Source organism: Sapajus apella, unplaced genomic scaffold, assembly GCF_009761245.1.
Source record: "Sapajus apella isolate SASKATOON/1434 unplaced genomic scaffold, GSC_monkey_1.0 scaffold80, whole genome shotgun sequence".
Taxonomy (NCBI): Eukaryota; Metazoa; Chordata; class Mammalia; order Primates; family Cebidae; genus Sapajus; species Sapajus apella.
The window spans coordinates 2101458-2129230 of NW_022437020.1; the positions used below are offsets into that span (position 1 = coordinate 2101458).

The 27773-nt window shown below is 55.2% G+C and overlaps 1 protein-coding gene and 1 long non-coding RNA gene across 6 annotated transcripts in view; one reads left to right on the forward strand and one right to left on the reverse strand.

Annotated features, from left to right (window-relative positions):
• Nucleotides 1-1715: 1715 nt before the first annotated feature.
• Nucleotides 1716-5652, forward strand: LOC116533171. Its single transcript, XR_004261125.1, has 2 exons — nt 1716-2618; nt 4853-5652. It is a non-coding gene; the product is annotated as an uncharacterized LOC116533171 (long non-coding RNA).
• Nucleotides 2768-27773, reverse strand: part of RGMA (repulsive guidance molecule BMP co-receptor a) — a 46187-nt gene continuing 21181 nt past the window's right edge. For all 5 annotated transcript variants that reach the window (XM_032252794.1, XM_032252790.1, XM_032252793.1 and 2 more), the window contains exons 3-4: nt 11038-11552; nt 2768-4981 (exon numbers count right to left, since the gene is read on the reverse strand). In XM_032252794.1, the coding sequence (XP_032108685.1) occupies nt 4271-4981; nt 11038-11552 (1226 nt within the window). In that variant the 3' untranslated portion in view covers nt 2768-4270. The remainder of the gene's footprint in view (nt 4982-11037; nt 11553-27773) is intronic.

A 27773-nucleotide genomic window follows, 5' to 3' on the forward strand; every position in this document is an offset into this window, starting at 1 on the left:
TTTAGCATTTTCATTGAATGGAGGAGACTTTTTAATTTTAGTAGCGAGTGGACAGACCAGGGGTCCCAGGTGAGGCCACAGCTGGAGAATTCCCCTCTTCACCCGCTTGCTGCCGTGTCTCTTGGAACCTCTGACCCGCTTCCCTTTTCTCTGTGGAGCTTGTCACCATGGTTTTGTAACTCATTTAATGCCTTGTTTTCCCAACAAGAATGCATAGCAGTCTGCCTGGATGACAGACGCAACCCCCCTCCCCTCCCACAAGGCTGGGCATGCACCCAATAGAGTTATCAAATAGATAAATAATCACAATTGCAGAGAGGAGGCGGCCACGTCTGGCAGCCTCCATGTGTGGTGCCAGGGCCATGCGTCAGGCCATTGATGAGCATTAGCTCATTGGATTTCCATACTGACCTTGGGAGGTGGGTACTCACAAATCCATTTTTACAAATAAGGAACCTAAGGCCCAAAAAATCCCAAGGAGACCACCCAGCCTGCCACGGGTTGAGCCAGTTTGGATGCCAAGTTTGCCTGCAGCCTGAGCCCAAGTGCCACTCCTGCTCCATGCCACTCTTGGGCATGGCTCTGATGACTCCCCTCCTGCCTGCCCCTGACGGGTCTCTGCCCAAGTGTTCTGGTAAGGATTTTCATCCCACAGTCTGCCCCCTTCATTAGAAGTGACTCCCATTCGTTCGTTTTAAAGGCTGTTTCTCTCCTGTCTTCTATCTTTGCAAATTCTGGTTAGCTAAACAAGAAGTCCAGGAGTTCTGGGCTGCACATCAGTGAGATGGGAAGGACAGGGAGAGGTGCCCACCTCCGTGTGCTAATGCATTTACCTTCCGGCTGCAGGCGTCCACAGAGTTGGCAGCCAGGACCCTCCAGAGGCTCCAAACCTAGCCTGCCCTGTGAGAACAAGCTGCTGCTTGGGAATCTTTTAGCTCAAGATGCTGTGTTCCATATTCATGATGAAATTTCCATGTTCATGAGGACATCCAGTAAGTAGCACGGCATTTGGGAAGGAATTCCAGCCAGTTACATTTAGGGGCCTGAAAAAACTTCCAAACCAAGAATGTTTTCTGGCTAGTGCCATTCAGCATTTTCATCTAATGGAGGAGACTTTTTTTTTTCCTTTTTCTTTTTCTTTTCTTTTGCGTGCCCTGGCTACTCAGTAACTGTTCTCCACGCCAGCTGAGCCCCAGTGGCTCCACTTGTCACCGCTGCCTCGGAGTCATTCTGTCCCATGGGCTGTTGAGGGAACAAGGCCTCTAGTGACAGTCCTGGCTACAAGGGAAGAGGCTGGTTATGTTTCGTCTTTTCCAGTCTGGTTCCTTCCTCTCAAACCCAACTCCTGTGTTATCTCCGGGAGCCCTGCAGGAACAGGGCTTTACAAAGTTCTTCTTCAGCGAGGCACGGTGGCTCACGCTTGTAATCCCAGCACTTTGGAAGGCCAAGGTGGGTGGACCACCTGAGGTTGGGAGTTCGAGACCAGCCTGACTAACATGGAGAAACCCCATGTCTACAAAAAATAAAAAATAAAAAAAGCCGGGTGTGGTGGCGCATGCCTGTAATCCCAGCTGCTTGGGAGGCTGAGGCAGGAGAATCGCTTGGACTTGGGAGGTGGAGGTTGCGGTGAGCTGAGGTCACGCCACTGCACTCCAGCCTGGACAAGAGTGAAACTCCATCTCAAAAAAGAAAAAGAAAAAAAAATTCTACTTTTTCCTCAGCCTTCCTGCTCGGTCTGGGATTAGCGTTCATGCCCACGCTTGGGCCTCCTCCCCTTGCTAAGCTGTTGGTTCACCTCTCCCAAGGGTCTGGGGTCTGTGTGGTTCCTTCCTTCTCCCCCTACTGACTTCTCTTGCTTTGGGATAATACCACCCCTCCCTCCCCGCTACCAAACAAGCCCTGCGTGCCCCACCCTCTCCTAAGCAACTTACAGGTATGAACTACCCTGTCTCCGAACAACTCTATGGGACATCTCATAGAGATCCCCGCATCTTCCGGAGAACAGAACGCAGGCTCAGTGTGAAGTGACTTGCGAATGGTCACTCTGGGAAGGGGAGGCCAGGATGTAGGACGCATGCTGGCTTAACTCTGCTGCTATTCTGCCTCACAGCGTTTAGTGTGGAGAGAAGGGCCTTCGCGGCAATACTAGCCTAGGTGCACGTTGGCCCTCTTGTTGCTGAGCACTCAGCTAGTCCGTCTCACGGAGTTGTTTCGTCGGCAGAATGGACCTGAATGTATTCCTGACTCACAGGGTAGTTTTTACAGGTGAATTGTGATCACAGCTGGCAATCAACCTGGTCCCACAATGACATGGAAAGCAGCCCCCTCTGCGGCACCACTGCTGTGCCTGGGCTGTGTAGGAGGATGGGTATGGGCAGGGAGGGTGGCGGGCAGTCCCACGTCTGGGGCTCTAGGCTGACGGCGGTGGCTGAGATGGAGTCATCCGGACCTCAGGCCAGCCCCCCCATCTCATCCCACAGGGCACGGTACGTTCCCCACCATGTGGCCACCTGTCTGTGACTGTTCACTGTCACTAGAACGAGAGGACCCGTGCCTGCCAAGCTCCAAAGGCGGCTCATCGTCGGTGGCAAGGTAATTTCACAGAAGCGATGTGCGCGGTGAGTGAACTGCTGCATCTTCTACACGCCTTCACACTACTCCCACACTCATGCATGCACACACCTGCTGCAGGGGAACCCCACCGCTGAAGTCCATCCTCCACCCCCCAAGGGAGCCCAAGTTTGTTCAAAAAACAAACTCCACGTCAAAAAGAAAATAACAAAACAACCAAACTTTACTTGCATTTAGCCATTAATAAATAATTTACAGTATGTACACGGGGTGACGCTCCACACAGGTCACAGACATGTGGACGCAGTGAGGGGTCCCCACTTGCAAGCAGAACGTGAGCAAACACAACCAAAATAAAGTGCTTCACTTTTTACTTCCAACATAGGGACCATCAAAAACCGGCGGGGAGAGGGAGAGGCTGGGCCCAGGCCGCCTCCCTGCTGCCCACGTGGTTCTGGCAGAGGGAGCAGGACCTCTTGGAGGGAGGGGGAGACACGTTCTGCAGCATCCTGGCCAGTGTATGAGAGGTCCCTGGGGAACAGCAGAGGGGCTGCCGCCGATGCATGGGGAGGGGAGGGGCAGGGCTGCACCTTTTGGAGGAAAGCCTGACTTTGTGCTGTGGGCACGGGGGGACTGTTCTGGGCTCCTCGATGGGCAGCCTGAGCTAAAATGAGGCAGGAGCCAGGGCTCGCTCTCTCCTGGCAGGGTGGTAACTGGGCTTAAAGGAAGATGTTAGAGGTTGGAGACCCTCCAAGGGATGCTCAGGGCTGAGAAACCCAAGACCCTGCTCCACTCCCCAGACTCCAGATGTGGGTGGGCTGGGTGGGTGCTCCTGGGGTGGTGAGGAGGCAGAGGATGAGGGCAGGCCGGCTGACCCCATCCACGGGTTCTCCTGCTGCACCCCGTGGCCCAGGCTCCCTGGCATCTGAGGCAGGGAGAGAAACAGGGATCTCTTCTGTTTAGACATTTAGAACCAAGCACTTCAACTTCCTAAGCACAGGGTTGAGGGGGTGGGGGCCTGGGCCAGAGCCGGGCAGGTGCCTGAAAAACCAGGACCTGCAGCTGGTACCCACCACAGCCCTGAGGCCACAGTGAGAAGGCATCAGGTGGGCATTACCTCCAGGCCGAAAGGCTCCGTCAGTTGGCTAAGGTGCTGAGCAGTGCCCTGGGGGTTCCCTGGCTTGGGCCAAGTCCCAAGGCAGCCTCCCAGGGTGGCTAGGCCTGGGCATCCCCGCTGGCCTAGGGGGTATGAGTGTGCTCTGTTGTGAAAGTGTGTGCGCGCGTGGCGGGCAGAGATGGCCCCAAGAATCGGCGAGCAGCAGTCGGCCGGGCCTGGTTCAGTGCATTGCGAGGGAAAGGAGCTGACTCTGACGGTGCCCAGTGTCTCTCTGGTGGGGGTGGGGGTGGGGGTGGGGGCCTTCAGCCTGAGGGGCTGTTTTGCACATTCACACTGCGGGGGTGGGGCGAGGGGAGCTGCTCTCCCTTTCACGCAGTTCTACTGTCACAAACATCACAGCACCAGTCACCACAACCTTGTCACGTGCACTAGAGGGGGAGGGGCCTGAGCCTTTGCCAGCAGGTGGGACCACAGGGGCCAGCCCAGGGGATGGATCTGCATCCCACTGGCGGTCCCCGGTCCCAGCCCACAGATGGAGACGCTGAGGGGACAGGGCCCACGCCTCCCTCCACATCTACGCATCTAGCAGAACACAGGGAGCAGGGCCAGGAGCAGGACGAGGGCACCGAGGAGCAGCCGGGGGACTGGAGGGAGTCCCGCTGCTGCCGCCCTGCCCGGCAGGTCCTGAGTCCTCTCGTATAGGTGCAGTTTGTCTTTGTTGGAGTGGAGCATCTTGACGTCCTCCAAGGCATAGTAGGCAGCCAACGTGAAGTTCACGTCACCTGTGGTGAGGAGGTCGAAGACGCAGGCCTGGTAATACAGGTCCTCCACTGGCAGCTTCTCCTTGCACTTGGCCACGGCCGTCTCATAGGGGAAGGTGTCGGGGGCCGTGGGTGCTGGGCTGGCGGCTGCTGGCCTGCGGGCGCCGGGGCCCTCAGTGTTGGCGTGGAAGGCCTGGAAGTCAATCTGCTGGTTGAGGGGGCAGCCCCGCAGGCACAGGTAGAGGCCCTGGCTGTCCCAGTCCTCCACGGCGTTGACCACCTCCTCCGGCATGCGCACGGCAAAGGTCAGGTAGCGGCCCACCTGGCGGACCACGATGGTGGTGCCGATGTACTTGGCCTGGATCTCCACGTGCTGGCCCGACACCTTCTCTGTGATCTTCAGGCTGTTGGCCCCGTGCTTGTCCCCACCATTCTTAGAGCCATCCACGAAGGCGCCCGGGAGCTCATCCATCTCAGCCTGGTACACCTTCTGGTCCACGCACTCCTGGAAGTTCTTGAAGATGATGGTGAGCTGCCGGGGAAGAGGAGAGTGGGTGAGGCACATGGGACGAGGCCCTGCTCCACAGTTAGGAGGGCACGGAGGATCCCCCAGGGGTGCCCCAGACACCCCTTTCCCGGGTGGGACAGATGCCTTAGTTCACCTCTGCACCTCACTCTTTAAACCAACTTGGCTTTCTTACTTTAACAAGTGACTTAGAAAAATGATAGGCTGCTACCCTAGGTAGAAACCAGCTCTCCTACTGGATAGGGAAGTGAACCATAACAATAAAAGCATAGATAATTAAAAGGTCAGTAGCCCAGTGTGCTAGGCTGCAGAATGGTGCCTAAGGAGAACAGGCCCTAATCCCTATAACCTGGGCATGTTCCCGTAGATGGCAAAAGGGACTCCGTAGCTCTGACTGGGTAAAGAACACTGAGATGAAGACTACCTGGATGGGCCCTAAATGGAATCACAAGTGTCTTTATAAGAAAAAGGAAGAGGGAGATTTGACTAAGACAGAGGAGGTGATGTGACCACAAACCCAGGGATGCTGGCAACCCTCCAAACCTGCAAATGGCAATGAATGCTTTCTCCCATGGTGCCTCCAGAAGGATCAGCTCTGCTCTACCTTGATTTTTTCTCTGGGAGACACATTCTCAACTTCTGGCTTCCATATTATACAACATTTCTGTTGGTTTCAACTGCTCAGTTTCTGCTCATTTGCTACAGTGTGACAGGAACTGATGTGCAAGCATCACCGTGGATAAGGACAGTGGTACCGGAGCACAATGCCTGCCAAAGGACCCAAGCAAATGCCTGAACGTTACAGCAGGGGGAATGGAGGAAACCGATGCTCTACTAATGAACAGGGCAAAATCCAGGTAAGCAGGCAGAAGCCACAGTCCCAAGGCTACCGAAAGGGGTCCCCACACCAGGCCATGGAGGAGGTACCAGTCTAAACACGTGGCCCAGGCTGGAGCACCCTTCTCCTCCTGAGAGCCAGACCCAGGTGCACAGGCTGCATACAGTGTCCCAGGCACTGTATTCATTGCTTCTAGTTTTGTGTGACAGTGTCAAGTTCAGAGACATTACTCCTAATTTTCTAGATGAGAAAATGCAGGCTCACAGCAGGATAATGACTTGCCTAAGGTCACATAGCCAGCAGGAGGCAGAGCTGGGACTAACTCTGGGGTTCCAGACTCTGGGCTTTTTTGGCCACAAGCACCTAGGGTGGGAGGCGTGGGAGGAGGAGGAGGACGGGGGGCCGGGGGGGAGGCCTGGGCTGGTGAATTTCCCCTGCGGTCCTGGGTGGCAGCTCTTTCCTACCTAACCTGAATTAAGTAGGCTATCTGGGTTGGAAATAGAGAAACAACCCCCCCACCCACCTCTTCCTCTCCTCTCCCAGGTGTCAGCTGTTTTGCCATGAAAGCTCTGGGTGCTTGTCACCCCGGACCAAGGAGAGCTGGAACCTGGACTCCCAGCTTGAAGCCAGGAAGAGAGGTGGGGTGAAGGGAGCAAGGTGGCACCCAGGCCTTTTGGGACCTCCATCTGCTGCACTGCCCTCTTCTCAGCCTGGCAACCAGCCCCAACCCCTCCCCCTAGGAGAGGGTCTGGCCAGCTGGCTGGCTGATGGCTCTCCCAAAGGAGCCCACCTGCACCCAGCCTCAAGGGCTCCAAACAAGGGGCAGCTGCTGCCCCCATGCGCGGCCATATTCTGTCTGGGCACGAGGCAGGGGCATGAGGACTGCCTGGCTGGCTTTCCGGCTAGAGGGCAGTGCTGCCAAGGGCCAAGGGCTTTCTGGCCTCACAGCAGATGTGTGATGAGGGCACAGCCCAAGGTGCCGGAACCCAACAAGGAATAAGAAGCTGCGCTGATGGGGAAGGGAAGGCAGGGAAACCACAGAAGAACCTCAGCTCCACCAGGAGGGTCGCAGATAGGCAGAAGGTCCCGGGGGCCAGCCAGGGATGCAGCACAAGGCCATCCTGTCTGACCTGGGGCCACAGCCTCAGGAGCAGAGGCTAAGAGGCGGCCTGGAAAGGAGGGGACACAGAACCCTCCAGGTAATGCAAGCCCATGGGGTACTGAGCCCCTGGAGGTGGCCCCAGCTGTGTTGCTGTGGCTTGGTGTATTCCCCATATTGGCATAAAGCTTTGGGGTGATGAGGTGGGGAGTGCTGGTAGCCTGAGGGGTGTGGAACCCCCAGAAGAAAAGAGAGACCCTAGGCCAAGGCTTCTGAAGAAGGAAAATCCTGTCCTTTGATGCTGTTGGTCAGAAAGGCAAGGCTGGGAGGAGCTGGGCGAGGGGCAGGTCACTGGAGGACTTTAAAAGAAACGGCAGTCTTGTCGTTAGCCCGTTCATGGCCGGCACGAGGCACTGTGCGCTCTGTGCCTGACGGAGACGTGCAGTGCCAGGGCTCTGCGGGAAGATGGAGGCCAGCACCGGGAGGCTCCAAGCACACAGCTACCTGAGCACCGGACTTGATTTCCTCGTCCCCTCCCAGGAGGGGTCCCAGCCTGGCCCCAGGACATGGCACACTCTTGGTTTGCCTGGGATGCCAAAGGTGGCTGCAGCCTCTCCATCCAGCAGGGAGCCCTAAGCCGTGAACCTGATGCAATTGCTGCGACTCTACCACTCCTGACCTCTGGAAATGGCAACTCCAGACAGTTCAAGCTCCTGCTTCTTCCTTCTTTCCACCCACTGGCTGGCCCACCTCAGTGTGGAGGCGCCTGGGGGGCCGGAGGTGGGCCAGCCCGGGTGGTCTGGGCCGTGGGTGGTCCTGCCATGGGGGGAGGATGGGGGACTCTGGTGTCCCTGCCTGGTGTGCAGGGCCACACAGACACTGGAGGTGGGGGGTGGGGGTCCTGCTTTCCAAGTGCCATCAGTCTCCCTGGAACAGGAAAGGCTGGTTTCGCTCTAACCGACATCTCTCGCAGAGACAGCCTCCTGGAAGGCTGACAGGCTGCCTGACTCTTCTTGGCACTGGTGCCAGGGACTCAACCACAAGTAACAGCATGAAGGGGGCCTGTCGAAAGCCGGCGGCTCACTGCCAACACAGCCGCGGGCGGGCAGCCGCTCCTGCCTCTGCCGCTCCTTCTGCAGGGGCCCTGGCCCTTTCCACTGCGCCGGACACGAGGCAGAGCCCTGGCTGCAGGAGCTACTATTTATGGAGCTCCACTTCCATGCCAGGCCCAGTACAAGGGGCTGGGGGGACACAAGGGAGAGGATCCCCGGGCGCCAGGGGGTCACAGGCTGAGCAGCTGAATCCTGCCAAAGGAGGGACTGGCAAGGGTGATGGGGAAAACTAACCCGTGGGGAAAGGAAGGGGAAGGCACAGGACGCGAGTTTCTGTCCTCTCCTGAGTCTGTGTGTCTGTAAAATGGGTGCTAGCGGCACAGCTGGAGAGATGGAGCAGGGGCTGGGCACAGAAGGCTGTCCCACAGTGGTAAGAAACTGGCTAAAACGTCCAGGTGGAAAACACGAGATTTGATCACAAGAACGGAGGGATTGTTGGATTGGCTGAAACTGCCCATATCCTGAGAAACAAGTGATGCCCAAGGGTCTGGGGCCAGCTTCATGCACACACAGTGAGATTCTGCACAAGGAGGCCAATCTCATGGCTGCAGGGTCAGGCCAGGCCAAGGCTGGACACTGGGAAGCCCAAGGAGAGGCCTTCAAGGGCAGGTGGGGGGGGGGGGGGGGGGGAGTCTGGCTGGCTCAGTTGGGAAAGGGGAGTGGGTTCCAGCAGGTGCAGAGGTCTCTGTTGCTGGTGGCTGAGGTGGCCACAAAGTCCAGAGGTCTCATGATGTAGGAGATGACAGTCCCTTGCCTTCCCCTGCTCCCTGTGGACACCAGGCTGCTCTCCCACACTGCCAGCTTTGGACACCGACTCCTCTGTTCCCCCATCTGTGCTACACACAGGGGGAGTTTGCTGTACAGCCTCCCCTGTTCTCTGGACAGAGCCAAGGCTTCCAATGGCCTTCAGCATCCTGCTTCCCCAGCCCCCCTCACCAACTCCCCTTTGCTGGTCTCTGTTCGTCACACGCCTGGGAGGGAGGGCCATACCTAGCTTAGAGGCTGGCACAGATGCAGCCTCTGGTGGCTGCTGCCTCGGTGAGTGAACAGACACACCCAAGTAATGGAGGCCTGCAAAGACAGTGGGGGCAACCACAGGTGCCTGAAGCCAGCCACCCATGTTCTCACCGGGGAACACACTACCTCAGCCTCCAGCAGAAAGCAGCCTGCTGCCATCAAAGGTGGCCCTCGGTTGCAGCAGAAATGGGCTGGGTTGGTGAAGCTTAGCTTCATACTTTCTGGAAACCACCATGCTGGGACAGGAAGGGATATTCTGCCTTTGCTGCTCCAGCAGTTCTGCTGTCCACAGTGCCCAGAATCGAGCCAGGATTAGAACCCAGCCCATTGCTCCATTGCCCTCTTTCCAGCTGCGCTGCTACCACCCGTTTTACAAAGAAACAGACTCAGGAGAGGACAGGAACTCGAGTCTTGCACCTTCCCCTTCCTTTCCCTGCTGGTTAGTTTCCCCATAGCATGTGCCAGTCTGTCCCTCAGCATGATGCATTTGAAAAACGTGGATCAACTGAATGAATGAAATTTAAAAAGGAATGAATGAGCGGTCCATTGCCATTTGGGTTGTGGACAGCATCGCCACACTCAAGGTCCCCCTGTGCCTCCGCTGACAGCCAAGGATGGTGTCCTGAGCCCAGGCACGCCGCCCCAGCCTGCAGCCTCTGGCTCTACCCTGTCACACCACCTCCACCCATAATGGGGGCAGCAGCCCCGCCTCCCTGTGCCCAAACCACACATCCTCTCCAGTGTGTGGCTTGGCTCGGTTGTCACATTTGCTGGGGTCTGGAGGAGCAAGCCAGTAGGGGTCCATATCCCTCTTACATCCTCAGACCTCCCTTTGTGTCCCGCCAGCCCTTGGAAGCCTGCAGGATGGGACAGGGAGGCCAGGTCCTCTCCGAAGCCGGCTGGTACCCAGATTTAAAAGCTACAGCCTCAGGCTCCCAGTGTCCATTTCTCTCGGCTCTCAGGAGGGCGGGTGGTAGGGAGGTACAGAGGCCGAGGGGGAGGGGGCTGGGTCCTTGGTGCAGGCCCGAGTCTGCAGAGGGCTGGGAGGGCACAGTGGGGAGTGGACTGGCTGCAGGTCTCCTCCATTAGGCGTCATGGCCTAGGGCCAAGGGCCTGCTCGTTTCTTGCCCAGAAAGAGACCCCCTGGAGGCAGGCAAGGGCCACCGGAGCAGAGGGAAGTGGCAAGGATGGAGCATTTCCCTGGCGGCCAGATCACCTCGCTGTCCTCTGGGTGTGGAGGACTGGGAAGGAACAGAAACGCCCTTGTGGCGAGTCTGGCACTGCCTGCCACGCGGCCTTCCAACTGGCTCTTCCTAGGAAAACAGACCCACTGCTGGAAACCCCAGGGGGCAGTGGAGGGCCAGGCACCGGGGAGGGCGGACGTGTCCCTACTGCCTGAACTGGGAGCCACCAGCTTCCTTCCTGGCCTCGAGGCCTTGCCCTCTGGCTAAGTCTGAATATGAAGTCACAGGACATCCTCTCCAAAAGTGGGTAGGGGAGGGAGAGGCTGGGGTGGACAGGAGTGTCCATTTGCATGGGCCCATGGCTGTGTGTGTGTGGCTGCCTCTGGCTGTGGCCCCAAATCAGGATCTGAGTCCTGCTGCCCACATGCTGAGGCCTCCTTGGGTTGGAAAACCATCAGCCCTCAGTGGTCTCATGGGGCGGCTGAGAACATGCCAGGTTCTGGAGTCACCTGGGCTAGGGGCAGATCCTAGCACACATCCCAGCTGGCTGTGCACTTATGGAGGGAAGGTTACTTTGCCTCCTAGAGTGCCTTGCTCCCCATCTGTGAAATGGAGCTATGCCAGCCAAGCCCGGCTGGGCCAGGGAAGGAGGGAGGAGGCTGAGACCTCCAGCCCTTAGGATGCTCCTGTGTCCCCACTCTGCTCCACCTTCCCCCATTCCCAGGCACCCGAGGCCCTCTCAGCCTCTCAGTGTCCACACAGGGCAGAGACAAAGGGCAGGGCTGTGCCCCACAGTCGCCCCTCCCCCTTACCTTGCTGGTGGCAGTGGCGGCTGAGCCGGGTAGCACAGGTGTGTTGGTGACCTGCACATTCAGATAATTATTGTCGATGAGTGGCCAGGCACCCTGCACCTTACAGGTCTGGAAGTGGTCTGTGAAAGTCCTGAGGTGCGGGTCCCCGAAGAGGCCGCAGTGCGTGTAGTTGGGGGCAGCCGCGTGCTTGTGAAAGCTTTTCTCGTAATGGCAGATCTCAGGGCTGTCCGAGCGCTCCTGGCTGTCTCCGGCCGGCGGGAGCGTGCGCAGGCGTGGCTGCGAGGTGGGGCCATCCCTGGAGCAGTTGTGCTGGCTCATGAGGTCCTCTATGCCATGGACGGCCGAGTGGTAGGCCAGGTCACCCCGGCAGGTACGGGCCGTCCGCCGCGTGCACAGGGCGTAGGTTCGCAGGGCGGCGCAGAACTCAGGGGTGTCGTCTGCGGCTGGGGCGTGGCTGCCTGATGTGGCGCTCCAGAACTCAGAGTTGCACTTCAGGATCTTGCACGGGGAGGCGGCTGAGGAGAAAGGAAGGGATGCATCATCAGAGTGCAGCCGGGCAACCCCAGCCTCTGCTAGCCTCTGTGGGGTGGGGCAGACACCCATCACAGGAGGTGGCCTTACCTAGGGCGGAGCCGCCCATGCCACACACACAGGGTGAACAATTTCCTGTAGATGGTAAGAAAGGGGTCCTTCTACCCAATCCATAGCGACCCCACCTGGCCAGGCATGCAGACCAGCAGGCTGAAAGGGCCAGCGGGGCCCCTCCCATGGTGCCAGCCTGCCAGGGAGTGGTCACTGTTTGGGGGCACCAGGACTTTGGGAGCTGACAGGCCACCCTGGAACCTTTGATATCTATATACACTTTCATGACCATCCCTGAGAATTCTGGCTAAAGCAACAGGAATCTGGCAGGGAATTGGCCCTGCTATTAAATGTGTCCCCAGTCCTGATACTGTATGACCTTGTTACAACTGACTTCCCACTTCTGTGCCTTGTTATACTCATCTGTATGATGGGATGATGAGTGTGAAGTGATTTTATCATGTGTAAAGGACTTAGTCTGGCCCCAGCATTCATAGTCAAAGCTCAGTGAATCTTGCCTGCGTTGGGTACTCTATGGGCGCTGGTCGCAGTGGAGCTGGCATCCCTGACGGTCCCCATAGCCCCATCCTTCTCGGTGCTGCTCAGAGAAACAAGCTGAGAAGCAACCTAGAGTAGTAACCTCGGATCCCCCCACAGGCTTTGAGACCTCAGTGACAATTACCCAAAATGACTGTGCCCAAGAACCACAGGTTTAACACACCTCATCTCCTGGACACATAGGACCTGCCCTTTTCTGGCCTTCTAGATTCTTCTGCACAGCTCAGGGTGACCACAAGTGGCCAGGCACACACACCTGCAGTATGACAGAAGTTTCTATATAGGTTCCAGGAGAAAGGGGCCAGCAGACCAGCTGGGAGGCTCCGCCTCTGGGGTCATAGCCCAGTACTGGCTGGGGTGGTCTCTCCAGGGGGTAAAGGAGGCCTCAGCACTCCTGTCTGGGCCATTAACTTGGCTTGAGACCTTAGAAAAGTCAGTCTGTGGGCCAGGCGCAGTGGCTCACACCTGTAGTCTCAGCACTTAGGGAGGCTGAGATGGGTGGATCATGAGGTCAGGAGTTCAAGACCAGCCTGGCCAAAATGGTGAAACTCCGTCTCTGCTAAGAATACAAAAAGTAAGGTGGACGCGGCAGCACAAGGCTGTAATCCCAACTACTCGGGAGGCTGAGGCAGAGAACTGTTTAAACCCAGGAGGTGGAGGCTGCAGTGAGCAGTTTGTGCCACTGCGTTCCAGTCTGGGTGACCGAGCAAGACTGTCTCAAAAAAGAAATAATTCAGTTTGTGTCTCTGGTGCTGGTTTTATCTATAAAATTGAGTGGCACATAAAACCAAGAACAGATGTTATTTGAGGGCAGACTAACGCGAGCACACGAGTGCCCACCCATCCCAGCAGTCCTGTGCAAACCCAGCTCACACCGTGCAGCCCTGGACTGGGTGATCTCTGCTGCCTCTGCAGGTGGGTGGGCACCATTCTACTGGGGCATAAACCACCTTCCCAGGTCACAGACCCAAGCAGAGCAAGTCAGTATCCATCCTGAAATTAGTGCTTTCGCCCTCGTGTGACCTGTGTTTGCCATACTGCCAGTTACAGGGTCATTTCAGGTGATACCTAAGTGAACACTTGTCTTTTAATTTGAAAAGTCATATTTATTTAAATTGCATTAAGAAAAAAAAATTGCTGGGTGTGGTAGCTCATGCCTGTAATCCCAGCACTTAGGGAGGCCAAGGTGGGTGGATCATGTGAGGTCAGGAGTTTGAGACCAGCCTGGCCAACATGACAAAACCCCGTCTCTACCAAAAATACAAAAATTAGCTGGGCGTGGTGGCACGTGCCTGTAATCCCGCTACTTCGGAGGCTGAGGCAGAAGAATTGCTCGAACCCGGAAGGTGGAGGTTGCAGCAAGCTGAGATGGTGTCCACTACAGCCTGGGAGACAGAGACTCCATCTCCAAAAAAAAAGATGGAAGAGCTGCAGATTTTCCACAAGCTTTATTATTTACTGAAGAAGTATGCTGACTTAAAGGGTCAGGTTAGGTAAAAGTCAGGTGGTACCTGCTTGATATGGTTTGGCTGTGTCCCCACCCAAATCTCATCTTGAATTGTAATAACTCCCACTCAACAAGGGTGGGGAGAGGTGGAGAGAACCGAGTCAGGAGGCTATTTCCCCCACACTGTTCTCATGGTAGTGAGTCAGTCTCACGAGACCTCATGGTTTGGTAAGTGGGATTTCCCCTGCACACTTTCTTGCCTGCCGCCATGTACGATGTGCCTTTGCTTCTCCTTTGCCTTTTGCCATGATCGTTAGGCCTCGGCAGCCTTGTGGAACTGTGACTCCATTAAACCTCTTTCCTTTATAAATTACTAGTCTTAGGTATGTCTTTATCAGCGAGAACAGATTAATCCACCATGATAAAGGGATGCTATGGCAGACATGTGGGGGCACTGGTGAGACCACCCCCATGTAGTCTTCTTCCCACATGGGTGTGCTTCTGAGGACAAGTCTCCCTCCCAAGGCAGTGAGAAGATTCTCTTGCCCTGCTGTCTTCACGTCACCCTAACCTACTTGTAGGCTTTGAAATGTCAGTGTGATCCATGAGTGAAGAGGCAGCACCCTGCCACCCCGATGAAGATGCTACAGGAGGTGAGTGGGGGCGTGTATGGGGAGGGACGCTACATAGAACAGGCATCTGGAGGGACCCAGCGTACAGGAAGTGACTGGTACCACAGCCTGCACACAATGCTTGTCCCAGCAGCCTCATTAATTCCAAGAGCCGGGTGTGCTGACCTGCCATTCTGCCTCCTCAGAATCAAGCAGATGTGGGCACTGGAGAAAATCATCTGGAAGGGACACAGGCCTCCTGCCCCCCTTTTTTTTTTTTTTAGACGGAGGCTCACTGTGTCATCACAATCTCAGCTCACTGCAACCTCCGACTTCCTGATTCAAGAGATCCTCCTGCCTCAGCCTCCCCAGTAGCTGGGATTACAGGCATGTGCCACCACGCCCAGCTAATTCTTTTTTATTTTTAGTAGAGACAGGGTTTCACCACATTGGCCAGGATGGTCTTGATCTCCTGACCTCATGATCTGCCCGCCTCAGCCTCCCAAAGTGTGGGATTACCGGCGTGAGCCACTGTGCCTGGTCCAGGTGTCCTGTTAATTGGTGGCGACACTCAGGCTCTGGTTCACCTCGGGCCCTCACTGTGACTGAGGTAGAGAAAGGACACTCCCTGTCCCTTTACAGCATGCCCCACTGCAACACAAGCAGGGGCTGTGCTGGGCTCTGGCTCTCTGCCAGAACCGAACTGGAAAAGAGCCTAGGAGAACAGGGACTGTGAAGTCCCAGCTGGCTGGCTCTGTCCCAGGCCCAGTGCTGCAGGCGGTACAGGCCTCCTCTCTCTGTGTCTTCCTGGTGGACGGCCATCCCCAGCTCTCAGGGGAAGGCTGGGCTCTGTTGGGCTAACTTCTCACCCAAGTTTCACTCGAGGAAGGAACCACAACAGGACACAAATCCAGACCACGGGACCTGCGAGCTCATGCCCATGGCGGCCACAGACCACGCAACCTCATGAGTGCCTTCCCGACTCCCTCTACCACGGTGGGCCCCAGCCTGTCCTGGAAGTCCCCTCCGAAGACATCGTGCTCCCCCCAGCCAGGCGGCCTGTGGGCTGGTGCCAGGTGTGGCACTACCCTCCAAATGGACAGCTGGGCAGCCTCCGAGACCGGCTTAGTGATTGGAGCTGCGACCTCCACAGCCTTCAAAACTGTTCTCAGGGCGGCGCCCAGCTACGGAACTCGGGGACGTGGGGAGTTCCCGACAGAAAGCCCACCCAGCTTCCCCGGAAGGGGGTCCCTCACATGCTCCGGGGCCATGGAGTGGGATCTGGTAGCCCCAGATGAGGCTGTCCTGGGTGATCTGGGACCCCGTTCGGCAGGCTACAGGGGGCCTGGGGTTCTGCATTTTACCACATTCCCAGGAGAGGCCGACGCTGCTGGTCCCCAGCCCATTTTGAGTAGCGAGGCTTCAGAGTTGGTTCAGTTTCTTTTCAGCAATCACAAGGGGCCAAGTGAGAGCCTGATGGAGCCTGGCCAGGCAGGTGTGTGTGAAGGGGACATCTCCCCAGGATGGGGAGGGGGCTGCAGGCAAGGGGTGGGAGAGGCAGGCAGCCCTCCGGAGCAAACAGCACGGATGTGGCCTTAGCCCTGAAGCAGAGCCACCGAGAAGCACCTGAGACAAGGCTCTGGCACTTCTCCCTTCCACATGGGAACCTCCTCCCAGAGCCAAGACCACCCCTCACCCAGCAGGCGGAGCTGTCTGCCTGACACTCACAGATGGGGCAGAGGTCACTCTCTGGAGCCCTTGCACCTAGGAGCCAGGGTCTCTGTCTCCTCCACTACTCCCTCCAAGTTCCACCAGCCCCAGCCCTGGGTAGGCTGAGGGCCAGCATAGGCCCTGGGGAAGGTGTCCGGTTCAAAGTCCCACTGGGTCCCCTACTAGTAGCTGTGGGAATGTGATGCAGCCTCAGTTTCCTCAACGGTCAAAGTAGAGACCACATTCACCTTAAAGGGTTGCTTAGGATACGAGGAGATGTACATGGCGGGCGTGATGCCCCAGGGGCATCCAACAGACCAGGTCCCCCACAAAGGCCACAGTGGGGTCAGTGCTCATAGCTCTGGGAGGTCAGACGTTAAAAGTCGCAGGCTGGGGGGGATGGGAAGGGCACTGGAGGGAGCTCCAGCCAGGCATGGCATCGCTCCTACTCCCCTCTTCCTTGGGTACGCCCTGCTGGCACTCACTCTCAGGGCACAGTGGATCCCGCCTGGATCCAGGTACCCCAACTCCGGGCGGCTCCTTCCATCCACTGAGTGCCCAGGATCAGTCCACGGTCATGACTGTCAAGGAGGCCACGCTTCCCATGGGCACCCGGGGGCTTCACTCATCCCCAGGGAGGGCGCTATGGACGGAACTTTATCCTCCTAGACGTGTCAGCTGAGGTCCTAACCCTTTATGGGATGCCAATTGGGAGGTAATGAGGTTAGATGAGGTCGGAACCCCCCACCATGGGGTTGGTGCCCTTCAAATAAAGACATTTGGGCCAGGTGCGGCGGCTCATGGCTGTAATCCCAGCACTTCGGGAGGCCAAGGCGGGAGGATCACAAGGAGTTCAAGACCAGCCTGGCCAACATGGTGAAACCGTGTCCCTACTAAAATAACAAAAAAATTAGGCATGATGGCGCATGCTTGTAATCCCAGCTTCTCAGGAGGCTGAGGCAGGACAATCACTTGAACCTGGAAGGTAGAGGTTGTAATGGGCCAAGACAGCACCACTGCACTCCAGCCTAGGCAACAGAGGGAGATGACTCCTCAAAAATAAATAAATTAAATAAAGACACCTGGAGAACACCAAGCATTCTCTGTCTCTCCCACTCCCTCCTTGCCCCTCTCCCTCCTCCACAGTCTGAGAGGCAGGAGGCAGCCCCTCCCTTTAGAACCGGACCATGCTGGCAGGTCTAGGACCTCCCACCTCCACAACTCTGAGAACAGAAATGTCTGCTGTTTAAGCCTCCTAGACTGGGGTATTTTGTTATGGTGGCCAAGCTAGAGAGACGGTCACGGAGGAAAACCTGGCTGCCTCCCTCCTCTATGTCCTGCACCTCCCAAGTCCCCTTTGGAGAAGCTGCCAGTTATCAGTGGAGACATTTGTTTGGCCAGATTGACTCAACTTCACTGATCCCTTCTTCCCATTTCCTGACAAGAATGTGTTTTTGCCCAGGGATTGCCCAGGCCTGGGATGGTCCCCTTGGCTCTTCAGAGGGAGAGATCGGTGGGGGTGGGGGGGTGGCACACCGAGCTCTCGTACCTCTGCTGGGAGACCCCTGTACCCCCACAGCCCTCGTGGCCCAGTCTCCATGTCCTTGCTCCTGACAGAGCACTTGCTTTCCTGCTTGTCACGGCCCCTTCCTTCCCTAGGTTTTCATGGCATGCTAAAATGCCTCTTCTGCTGAGACATTTTCTGGGAGAAGATTCCAGTCAGAAACTCTGGGTCCTGAAGAACAATTTCAACAAGTGTGCCTTTGTCCTTGTTAATGACCCCGAAATTCTGTATGAAAAAGAAAACTAAGGATACTCGCAGTTTCCCCACCCAGAAAGAACTGGGGAGAGTTCAGTGTTGGGTGACAGGTTACAGATGTTCTCATGGGGCAGTGCCCATGGGAGGGTCTCGTGGCAGCAGTGGGCCTTACTGTGGTGGGCAGAACGCCGAGATCAGCTCCAGCTCCGCCACTCCAGGGCTGTGTGACCGTGGGGAGATTCATTGACCTTTCTGAGCTCTAGAGACGCATGGGCGCCTCACCACAGGGGTGTTAAGGGGACTGCAGGCTCTGATGCGCACCAAGCCTGGAGACTTGGGAAGGCAGCTCTGTGACAGCCAGTTCTGTGTCAACTTTGTTCTGTTTAATCACAATTTATGGGAGAGGCTGAGCTTCACTAGCAGCTAATGTGTATTGAGCATTTACTACGCGCTAGACATTTATTTACATGTGTCTCCTTCAGCCCTTAAAACAGACCCAGGACTGATGTGTTATCCTCATTCAACAGACAGGGAAACCAAGGCCTACAGGCATTAAATAGCCCCTCCCCCCAGGTACTCTGAAGGGGGCAAGACACAAACCACAGCCCCCAGCCCCCAAGCTGCACTCTTGCGGATTTCCACACACTCCACACCAGGCAACGCATAATGCTGTGGGCCCCAAAGATGAACACAGACAAGAGTTCTGCCTTTGGGGCGCTCCCTGGGGAAGCATCGCACAGGGAGATGGGGCAGGTACAAGAGCTGGGCCTCCCCTCAAAAAACACACGATCATGAAAATCCCCTGTGCTCACTGGGGCCTGTGCAGGTGACACATCGCTTTCCTGCTGGCTCCTGGATACTGCCCTGATTAGAGGGCAGGAAATTGTTTTTGTTTTTGTTTTTCTTTTTTTTTTTTTTTTTTGAGATGGAGTCTCACTCTGTTGCCCAGGCTGGGTGCCGTGGCACAACCTCGGCTCACTGCAACCTCTACCTTCCAGGTTCGACCAATTCTCCTATCTCAGCCTCCCGAGTAGCTGGGATTACATGTGCGCGCCACCATGCCTGGCTAATTTTTTAAATGTATTTTTAGTAGAGACGGGGTTTCACCATATTTGTCAGGCTGGTCTCAAACTCCTGACGTTGTGATCCACCTGCCTCGGCCTCCCAAAATGCTGGGATTACAGGTCTGAGTCACTGCACGTGGCAAGGGCAGGAATTTTTATCTTCATTTTGCTGATGCAAACATGGAGGCTTCAGGCTAGAGTCGGCCTGGATCATACAAGTGGAAGGGCTGGGGTTGAGACGGGCAGGGCTTGGAGCTGTTTCTATGCTTTTCAAAATGCCTTTGCCCCACAAGTCCCTCCCTCAGGACACCAGCTGAGACTGACCCTGCTCCCCCATGGCCCAAAAGCACGATGTGGGTCTCCCATGCAGCCACAGACCCATCTGTTCTCAGGGTAGCAACCACCTGCCTCATCAACTCCCGCCCTCCCTGCACAAGGCCTGTGTGGCGCCCACCAGGGGCAGGGGCTGCTGCCAACGGACCCATCCTGACTTCTGGGGTTTCCAGGTGCCCCAAAGTCTCAGGGAACTTGGATCCAGCTCTGCAGATCTTCCTGCCTCTCTTCCAAAGCTCCCGGCAGGGGAATGACTTGGAAAGGCCACCGACAGTGACCAGCTGGGACCAGAAGAAAGGGTGCCTGTTCCCCTCTGCCATCTCTCCATACGGAAAGGCGGCTCTCTGGGAACCACGGGTCCCAGAAATGATGCGTGTGGGGCCTCATTTCCCATGCGAGGGGCTTGATGCCAGGGCTGGGCAGTCCCCACAGGCGGTGATGGGAGTGAGGGGCTCTGACCTCCATGGCCACCCAATCACCCTGCCTTCACTGCACTAAATCACCAACTGCAGCACCCCACCAGAGGTCAGGGACCTGAATGTAACCTGGCCTGACATCAAAAGCAACAGCCGTGGAGTCACCTGCTGAAGAGATCTCAGAGGGACTGATTTTTATGTGCTGCATCTTTACAAAAAGTGAGGCCCCAATTCCAGGCAATAAACCTTAGACTTTTCTGATGTGAATGTCCGAGGAAAGGAAGGAAGGAGAGGAAAGTTTGAGAGTTGAAACACAGATCTTAAGCAACTCCTGCCAGCGGAAGAGGAAACCTGCTTTTCAGAGCAAGCCATGGTGAATAAAGAGCCAGCAGTCCCGCAGGATGTGAGCTGAGCATACCTGCCAGGTACTGCAGGCCAAAAGTGGCCCCTTCTCGCTCTGGAGCTGCCTTCTGATGGATCCAGGGCAGCCAATACGCACAGAACCAGGGACTAAAAAACCTAAGATGTTTCCTGAGCTTCCATTTCTACCCCAGCCGCTGAGTGTGCCTTGGGCAAAAGCCACCCTCCCCCCGCCCACCCCAGGGCGGCCCCTTGTTAACCCTTGCAACCTGGGGCTCAGCCTCAGGGACATAGACAGAGCTTTCCGCCTCTTACAAGCGTATTACATGGCACCATGTGCATTGCATGCTTTGTTCTGACCCAGGACTCTTGAGGCCTTGGATTTTCAGGATTTGCTGTTGTGGGGCAAACAGGAGAATCCTGAAGCCTGCAAAGACAGTGGTCTGGCCTTGTCCAGACTCAACAACAGAAAGCCCCTAACTTGTCCCAGAGCCCCATGGGGTGAGGGACTCGGCTCAAGAGGTGATGCCCAGGCAATGCCTAGAGGATGAAGTGGGCCCCGGGTGCTCATGTTGGGACCCTGGCAACCATCTGACCCATGTGCTCTAGACTTGAGCAATCCAGGCCAGAGATCACAGCTTCTCTGTGCAATCAAATTTATCAAAGACCCTAACAATCACTTTGACACCAAACACAAAGGTCACTTTTCAAGGCACGCCATGGAATTTTAGAAGCTGGGAGCCTGGGGATGTCAGAGATCCCCGGTTTACGCAGCAGGAAATCTCCCACCTCGGTGTCCCAGGGACTTCCTCGGCCCTTGTCTAGAGTCACAGAGAAAAGGCAGAAGTAGAGTGGCCTTGTGGATGGAGGACGGCCCCTCAGCTCTCTGCACCACCTTATAGTTCCTCCAGCTGCTCCTCTATCTGGCTCTCACTGGACTGTGTGTCACCCATCTGCCCTGACACAGCTCAAGTTCCTCTAGGAGGTGGCTGCTGAGTGGCCTCCTCCCCCACATGCATGTGAATCTCTGAGGGTTGGGGACCCCCATCTTCATCCTGGTGTCCACACTCCATACCCAAAGGCTATCAGGAGATTTATTTATTTTTTGAGATAGAGTTGCTCTGTCGCCCAGGCTCTGTTGCAGTGGCGCCATCTCAGCTCACTGCAACCTCCACCTCCTAGGTTCAAGCAATTCTCCTGCCTCAGCCTCCCAAGTAGGTGGGATTACAGGCGTGTACCACCATACCCAGCTTATTTTTATATATTAGTAGAGAAGGGGTTTCCATGTTGCCCAGACTGGTCTTGAACTCCTGAGCTTAGGCAATCCACCCACCTCAGCCTCCCAGAGTGCTGGGATTACAGGCATGAGCCACAGTGCCTGGCCCCCTATCAGAGATTTGATGTCTTTTAAAACTCCCACCCAGGACCCCGGGCCTGTGCCTGGGGGACGTAATTGTCCCACAGCCCACACAAACGTGTGTAGGTGACATTTCACTCTTTTGGGGAGGTGGGGTCCAGACTGCCTTCCTCATGGACTGAGACAAGGTAGAGAGAAAGAAAAAAAAAAAAGTCACAGCCACCCAGCACATCCGACTTCGTTCTTCTCCTTTCAATAGCAACCTAGCAGCTCTGAGAATCGGAAAGACTGGGCAGTGTGCTCAGAGCACCAGCTGCACCAAGGCAGGCAGGAGGAAAATATTTATGCACCAAAGAGGCACTAGCGGCTTTTCAGAGACCTCCTTTGAACTGTTAATCAAGCCCAATCTTCCAGAATAATACCCTGGTTATTACCGCCGTTTGCATAACAAAGACACCCAATAAGACTGATTTTGCCGTGCACAAGGGGGTGTGAAGGCTTGATTCTAAGAAAGGAGTCCTAGGAATGCGGTGAGCCTCTGCAGGGCCTGAACCCACGAATAAAGACAATGCAATTTGCCACCAAGAAAAGCTCAACAGACCAATAAATTACCTGCGTGCAAAGGGATTAGATCAGGTTTCAGTTACCGTATGGGAGGGGTGGGGTGAGCCGGAGAGGGAAAGACCTGCCCTCTCTTAAAGGGGTAAGGCTCATTTTGACTACAAGCCAGAGGGTCAAGCTGTTTTTATCCAACTCTGTGGCCTGTGTGGGAACTGCCTGAGTTCAGTTACTTGCTCCAAGTTCTGGACCCTTCCATGTGGCGGGCACTTCGATGAATGCCGTTTCTGGAACAAACCCCAGTTAATCTCTGTGCTCAAGGTAGGGTCAACCACATAAACTTCTAGAATACAAAGCAAACATGTTATGTTTTATCTGAACGCTTAACAGCAACAAAGGTTTAAGAATGGAAGTACAGGCTGGGCACGGTGGTTTACACCTGAAATCCCAGGACTTTGGGAGGCCGAGGCGGGCAGCTCGCAAGGTTAGGAGTTCGAGACCAGCCTGACCAACGTGGTGAAACTCCGTCTCTACTAAAAATACAAACATTAGACAGGCGTGGTAGTGAGTGCCCGTAATCCCAGCTACTAGGGAGGCTGAGGCAGGAATGCTAGAACCCAGGAGATGGAGGTTGCAATGAGCCAAGATTGTGCTACTGCACTCCAGCCTGGGCAACAGAGTGAGACCCTGTCCTCTCCCACCCCCCCCAAAAAAAAGGAAGTCCGAGAGGGTATCAGGGAAGTAGGATTTCAACGAGGTCCTGAATTTGACAGGTGAGGTCCTGAATTTGACAGGTGACGGAGGGCAAAGATCTGAAATCGGGGGCCTCCAGAACAACGGAGCTTGGCAGGAGGGGACATGCTGGCTGGTCCGAGTGCAGCCATGAGTTTGGGGCCAGACATGGAAATGTAGAGTGCCATCTGTGCCCATTAGGAAACAAATGCTGCTCTGCTTCAAACCACTTTGCTCTGCGGTGAAGGGACTTTGCAAACTCCAGTTCTTTAGTCACCGAGTTCCCTGTTCAATTTCTCCATGAGGGGTCAGTAGATGGAGAAGGGAAGGGAGGAGGCAGGAAACAGGTTACCTGCTGTCCCCAGGCTGTTTCTCCCACCACTGCCCAGCATCGGCCCTCCTCCAAGCCTGTCTTCCTCTCTGGCTGCAGGGGTGGAAGCTGCCTCTGCCTCTCTGTGAGTCTCAGGGGTCTCTCTCTGCCCTATCAGGCTTGCCATGCCCGTAACAATGCCTACACGAAGTTCCCTCTGCGGAAACAGCCAGAGTGAGTTTTGTTTTTCTGACTGGACCCCGACACGCCAGCCTGTCTTTCTGCCTTTTTCCAGTGGATGGTGGGGAAACCCAAAGCATTTTCTGTGAGCACCCAGGGCATGATCAGAACACTATTTTAGAAACCAGTGTAGCTGAGGCGGCGATGGCTTCAATTAGGATGGAGGCTGGCGGAGGTAAGGGACAGAGAGCAGCTTAAAAGAGAATCACTGCCAGTGCCTGTGGAGACTGTCGCCTTGAAGCTTCAGACCGCCCCTGTCCCCTTCCTCACTGTCCACCTGGCCTGAACGGAGGATGCTGATTCCCTTTTTAGCAACATGCCATGTCCCTGTTCAAAGGAGGTGGAGGAAGGAGCACTGAGCCTGGGGCTGGCCCAATGAGACTCACGCTGCCACCCGTCTCCACCCTCTCCTGTCCCTTGTGCCTCAGCACTGGATGTCACAGGCGACAGGCACAGACAGACCTACCACCAACACGTGGCAAACTCTGGCCAAAGCAGTGTTCAGGAGTCTCCTTGAGTTGAGATGCTGAGGCTGTTTGTGTCACTCCTGCAGGAAAGTCACTCTGTCACCCCAGTGTAAACATCCAGGTGTTCGGCATCAGATGCCAAAAAGAACACACCCAGGTGAGCCATCGGGTTTTTTTTACCAGGTGCAGCAGACCCTACCTTGCTTAACCTACAAGCAGCCAGAATGTGTCACCTCTTCTAAAAGGCATTCGTCCCTGAGTCCAGCCCAAGAATGTCTCAGGGAACCCGGGACTCCAATGCGGCTCCCACCCTTTGAATCCACTGGAAATTTTCTAGGAGGTTTTCTCTAGAAACTGGCCGAAGGAGAAAGAGGAAGCTTCTCGGATAACCTCAGTTGACTGTGGGGGTGGGGAGTGAGTTGGGGTACTGGGGTTGTGGAGGGGTAACTCACAGCCACGTGAGCATGGGCAGTGACCGAAAGCCACTCAAAGAGCTCAGGCAGGAGTTACTGCCCCCGCGTCACACCCAGCCGGGGCTGCTCTGCTCCAGCCTCACTCATGCCAAGTCGCTGCATGAAACCACGCCGCCTGCCAAGGGAAAGGGCACACCTCAGCTTTCCAAACTGCCCACCCACCTCCCAGTTCCTCCTGGGGCCACGTGGAGGCAGGCAGACCACGAGCAAGTGGGATAGTGCGAGAGTGTGGTGTTCACCTTCTGGCCCAAGGCCACGAACAGCTTCAGGGAGGGGCTGACTGCTTCTCTAGAAGAGGGGCCCTCCGCCGGCAAGGACTGGACACAGAATTCCACGCCAGCACCATTCTCTCAGGGCAGAGGATAAGCTACTCCGAATTCCACAAGAAAGGTGGTTGGTTGTAGGCAAAGACCTAACTTTCCAGATGCAAATGATGTTTAAGGGGAGCACTCTGGTCCTCCAGCTTTGAGGCATAACCCCTTTTCCTGAATCTAGGGCTGGCGCTGCCTCTAGTGACCCTGGGCTCCTCTGCTTAGACTGCGGGTCAAGATGCCTTTGAAGTGGCTTTTCCCCCAAATGCTGCCGGCAGGGAGGCCTTCCTCCTTCACCTTCTTCGTGTGGGGGAAGGTAAATGCAAGCCAACTGGGCTCGCACCTGGCCTGTGTACACACGGGTGTGGGTCTGTGTTCATGTGGCATTTCTCAACACAGGAGCAATAATGAGCTTCCTTCTGCAGGGACCTAGGTGCTGAGGCATCACTGCAATCGGTGTCTGGATATTCTGCCGGCTAGAGTGAAACGGTGCAGGAAATGAGCAAATAAGCAAAACCCAACTGACATAAATCTGACTTGGGAAAACTGGCACTATGACAACCCTGCCAACTTGTCTTCCTGACCTGTGGCTGGGTGGCATCGCCCTCTCCAGAAGGCTAAGCCATGATGAGCAAGAGGCAGAGAGGGCCTTTGGGAGGAGGCAAAAATGCTAGATCCTTGAAAAATGTACATCCTCACCATATTGCCAGAGTCTATTTCTTGTCTCTCACCCCAAGTCTTCTATACCATACAGCACAGAGTCCAATACACGACATGGCAAAATGTTTTTTTTTTTTTTTTTTTTTTTTTTTTGAGAAGGAGTCTTGCTCTTTTGCCCAGGATACACTGCAGTGGCGTGATCTCGGCTCACTGCAATCTCTGTCTCCTGAGTAGCTGGGATTACAGGCACACGCCACAATGCCCAGCTAATTCTTTTGTATTTTTAGTAGAGACGGAGTTTCACCATATAGGCCAGGCTCGTCTTAAACTCCTGACCTCAAGTGATCTGCCTGTCTTGGCCTCCCAAAGTGCTGAGATTACAGGTGTGAGCCACCATGCATTACACAGCAAATCTAATGACCGTATTTATCCAAAATCTGCGCATAGGAAAAGGGGAGGAGTCTGGGTTCTACGTCTGGCTCTGCCATGTAACTAGCTGTGTGTGCAATGTCGGAAAAACCTCTCTGACCCTCTGTTTCCTCATCAGTGAAATGGGAATGACGACCCTCATGGGGATGTGCCTAAGGCATTTGGCAGAACACAGGCTGTGGCCACTCATTCAACAGAAGAGCTTTTAAGATTCTTATTCTCTTTCAAATGATCCGATTTTGGAGAGAATATAAAGGTATTAAATCTTGAAAGATGTTTGTGGGATGTTCATTAGTGATGGTTGTCTGTGGGAGGTTGGATTCTGGGTTATTTTTATTTTATTACTTATCTCTTTCAGCCTTCACAGTCAAAAATGAGTACTGTTTTTATAACCAGAAAAAAATTATTTTGGAAGAAAACTTGAGTATCTGGAGAAAAGAAAAAAAAAATCCTGTGGTCTTTGCCCATTGAGCAAAACCCAAAACAAACAGAAACACATTAAAAAAAAACCCCTAGGGCCCTGTGGTTCCCAGGACCATTTGGGTGTGCTTGGGTGGGGGAGAAAAGAAGGGCATATAGGAACAGAGATGGGGTTCCTGCTTTCGTCAACAGAACTGGTGCTTTACGAGAGGAAAAAACGCAAGGCCCATGAAGCACCAAGCCCAGGAGGTAGCTCAGCTGTCAGCACCCAAGGTTAACAGGTGCCCCCAGCATCGAGGGTCTACACTGAACCCCTGCAGATGGCACCGAGCTTGGAGTGGTGAAACTGGGCAGTGCCTGGAGCAATGCCTTAGAGTGAACAGGTGTGGTGGGGTGGTATATGGGGAGTCGAGGGGCGAGGAAAGGGGTGACCCAGGGCTTGGGGACGTGCGGGAAGCCTTGGAAATGAGCTTGGGAAGTCAGAGGCCCTCCTTTCTTATGCTCCAAAGCAGGCCGTGAGCAGCCATGAGCTCCTGGGCAGGAGTTTCAGAGTGATTCATTTGGCACCATGGCGAGGAGAGGGGGAGGCAGGCAGGTCCTAAGACTGTCCACTGTTGCAATGGCAGCAAAGTGACAGAGGGAACAGGCAGGATCAGGAGGAGTAAGGACCCTCGGCCTCAGGTGATTAGACCGCATGGAGAGACACACTTCAAAACCAGCACTTGGCAGATCTGGACAGGGCAGCCCCTAACAGAAACGGGCAAGGTGTGAGTCCAGGGGCCAGGGGAGGATAAACTAGGGTTCTGTCTAACCGTCCTGGTACGCCAGGGGCTGAGGATGGTTGTCGGGACATAGAGCTTCCAGTTTTTAAACTACGAAAGTCCTGGGCAAACTGGGTCAAGCTGGCTACCCTAGAAGAAATACTGCCTTCAATTTAAGGCTGAATTTTTGCCAAGCAGCAAAACAGCACGGCCCCTAACTGCTACTCAACCAAAACCTAAAGTTGGGGTTCTTTGTCCAGCTCTCACCATTCACTGGTGAAATGTCCAGCCTTGTATATTTCACCAAAGACAAGACCTCTAGCAGGAACTACACTTCCCCAACATGTAAACTGGTCCCCACCTTCAGCTCCTATCTCCCCTATTCTCCATCTCAGAGTGGCCTTACCTGTGCCCACAGATCCTCCCCCCAGCTCCCGTCCTCTGAGTGCTGGGGTGACCACAAGCAATTTCTCCAACCTTGCAGAGAGGTTTCCCGACTTCAAATCACACCACCAGAGATCCCTTCCCTTTCTCCTCAATTCACCCTCAGGGCCTAGGGGCCAGCCCTCCGTAGACTGTGATGTGTGTGCTCTCCCTGGTAGCCAGTGCTCTGTTCTGCGGATGCCTTCACACACTGGTTACTAGGTGGCTAGTTCCTACTACTGAACATCACCTCCAAATTCACATTTCCAAACTTAACTTATGTCTTGGTTTGTTTTTGAGATGGAGTTTCGCTCTGTTGCCCAGGCTGGAGTGCAGTGGCATGATCTCAGCTCACCGCAACTTCTGCTTCCTGGGTTCAAGTGATTCCCTAGCCTCAGCCTCCCGAGTAGCTGGGACTTCAGGCTTCCAGCACCACGCCCAGCTACTTTTTGTATTTTTTTTTTTTTTTTTTGAGACGGAGTTTCGCTCTTGTTACCCAGGCTGGAGTGCAATGGCGCGATCTCGGCTCACCGTAACCTCCGCCTCCTGGGTTCAGGCAATTCTCCTGCCTCAGCCTCCTGAGTAGCTGGGATTACAGGCACGTGCCACCATGCCCAGCTAATTTTTTGTATTTTTTTAGTAGAGACGGGGTTTCACCATGTTGACCAGAATGGTCTCGATCTCTTGACCTCGTGATCCACCCGCCTCGGCCTCCCAAAGTGCTGGGATTACAGGCTTGAGCCACCGCGCCCGGC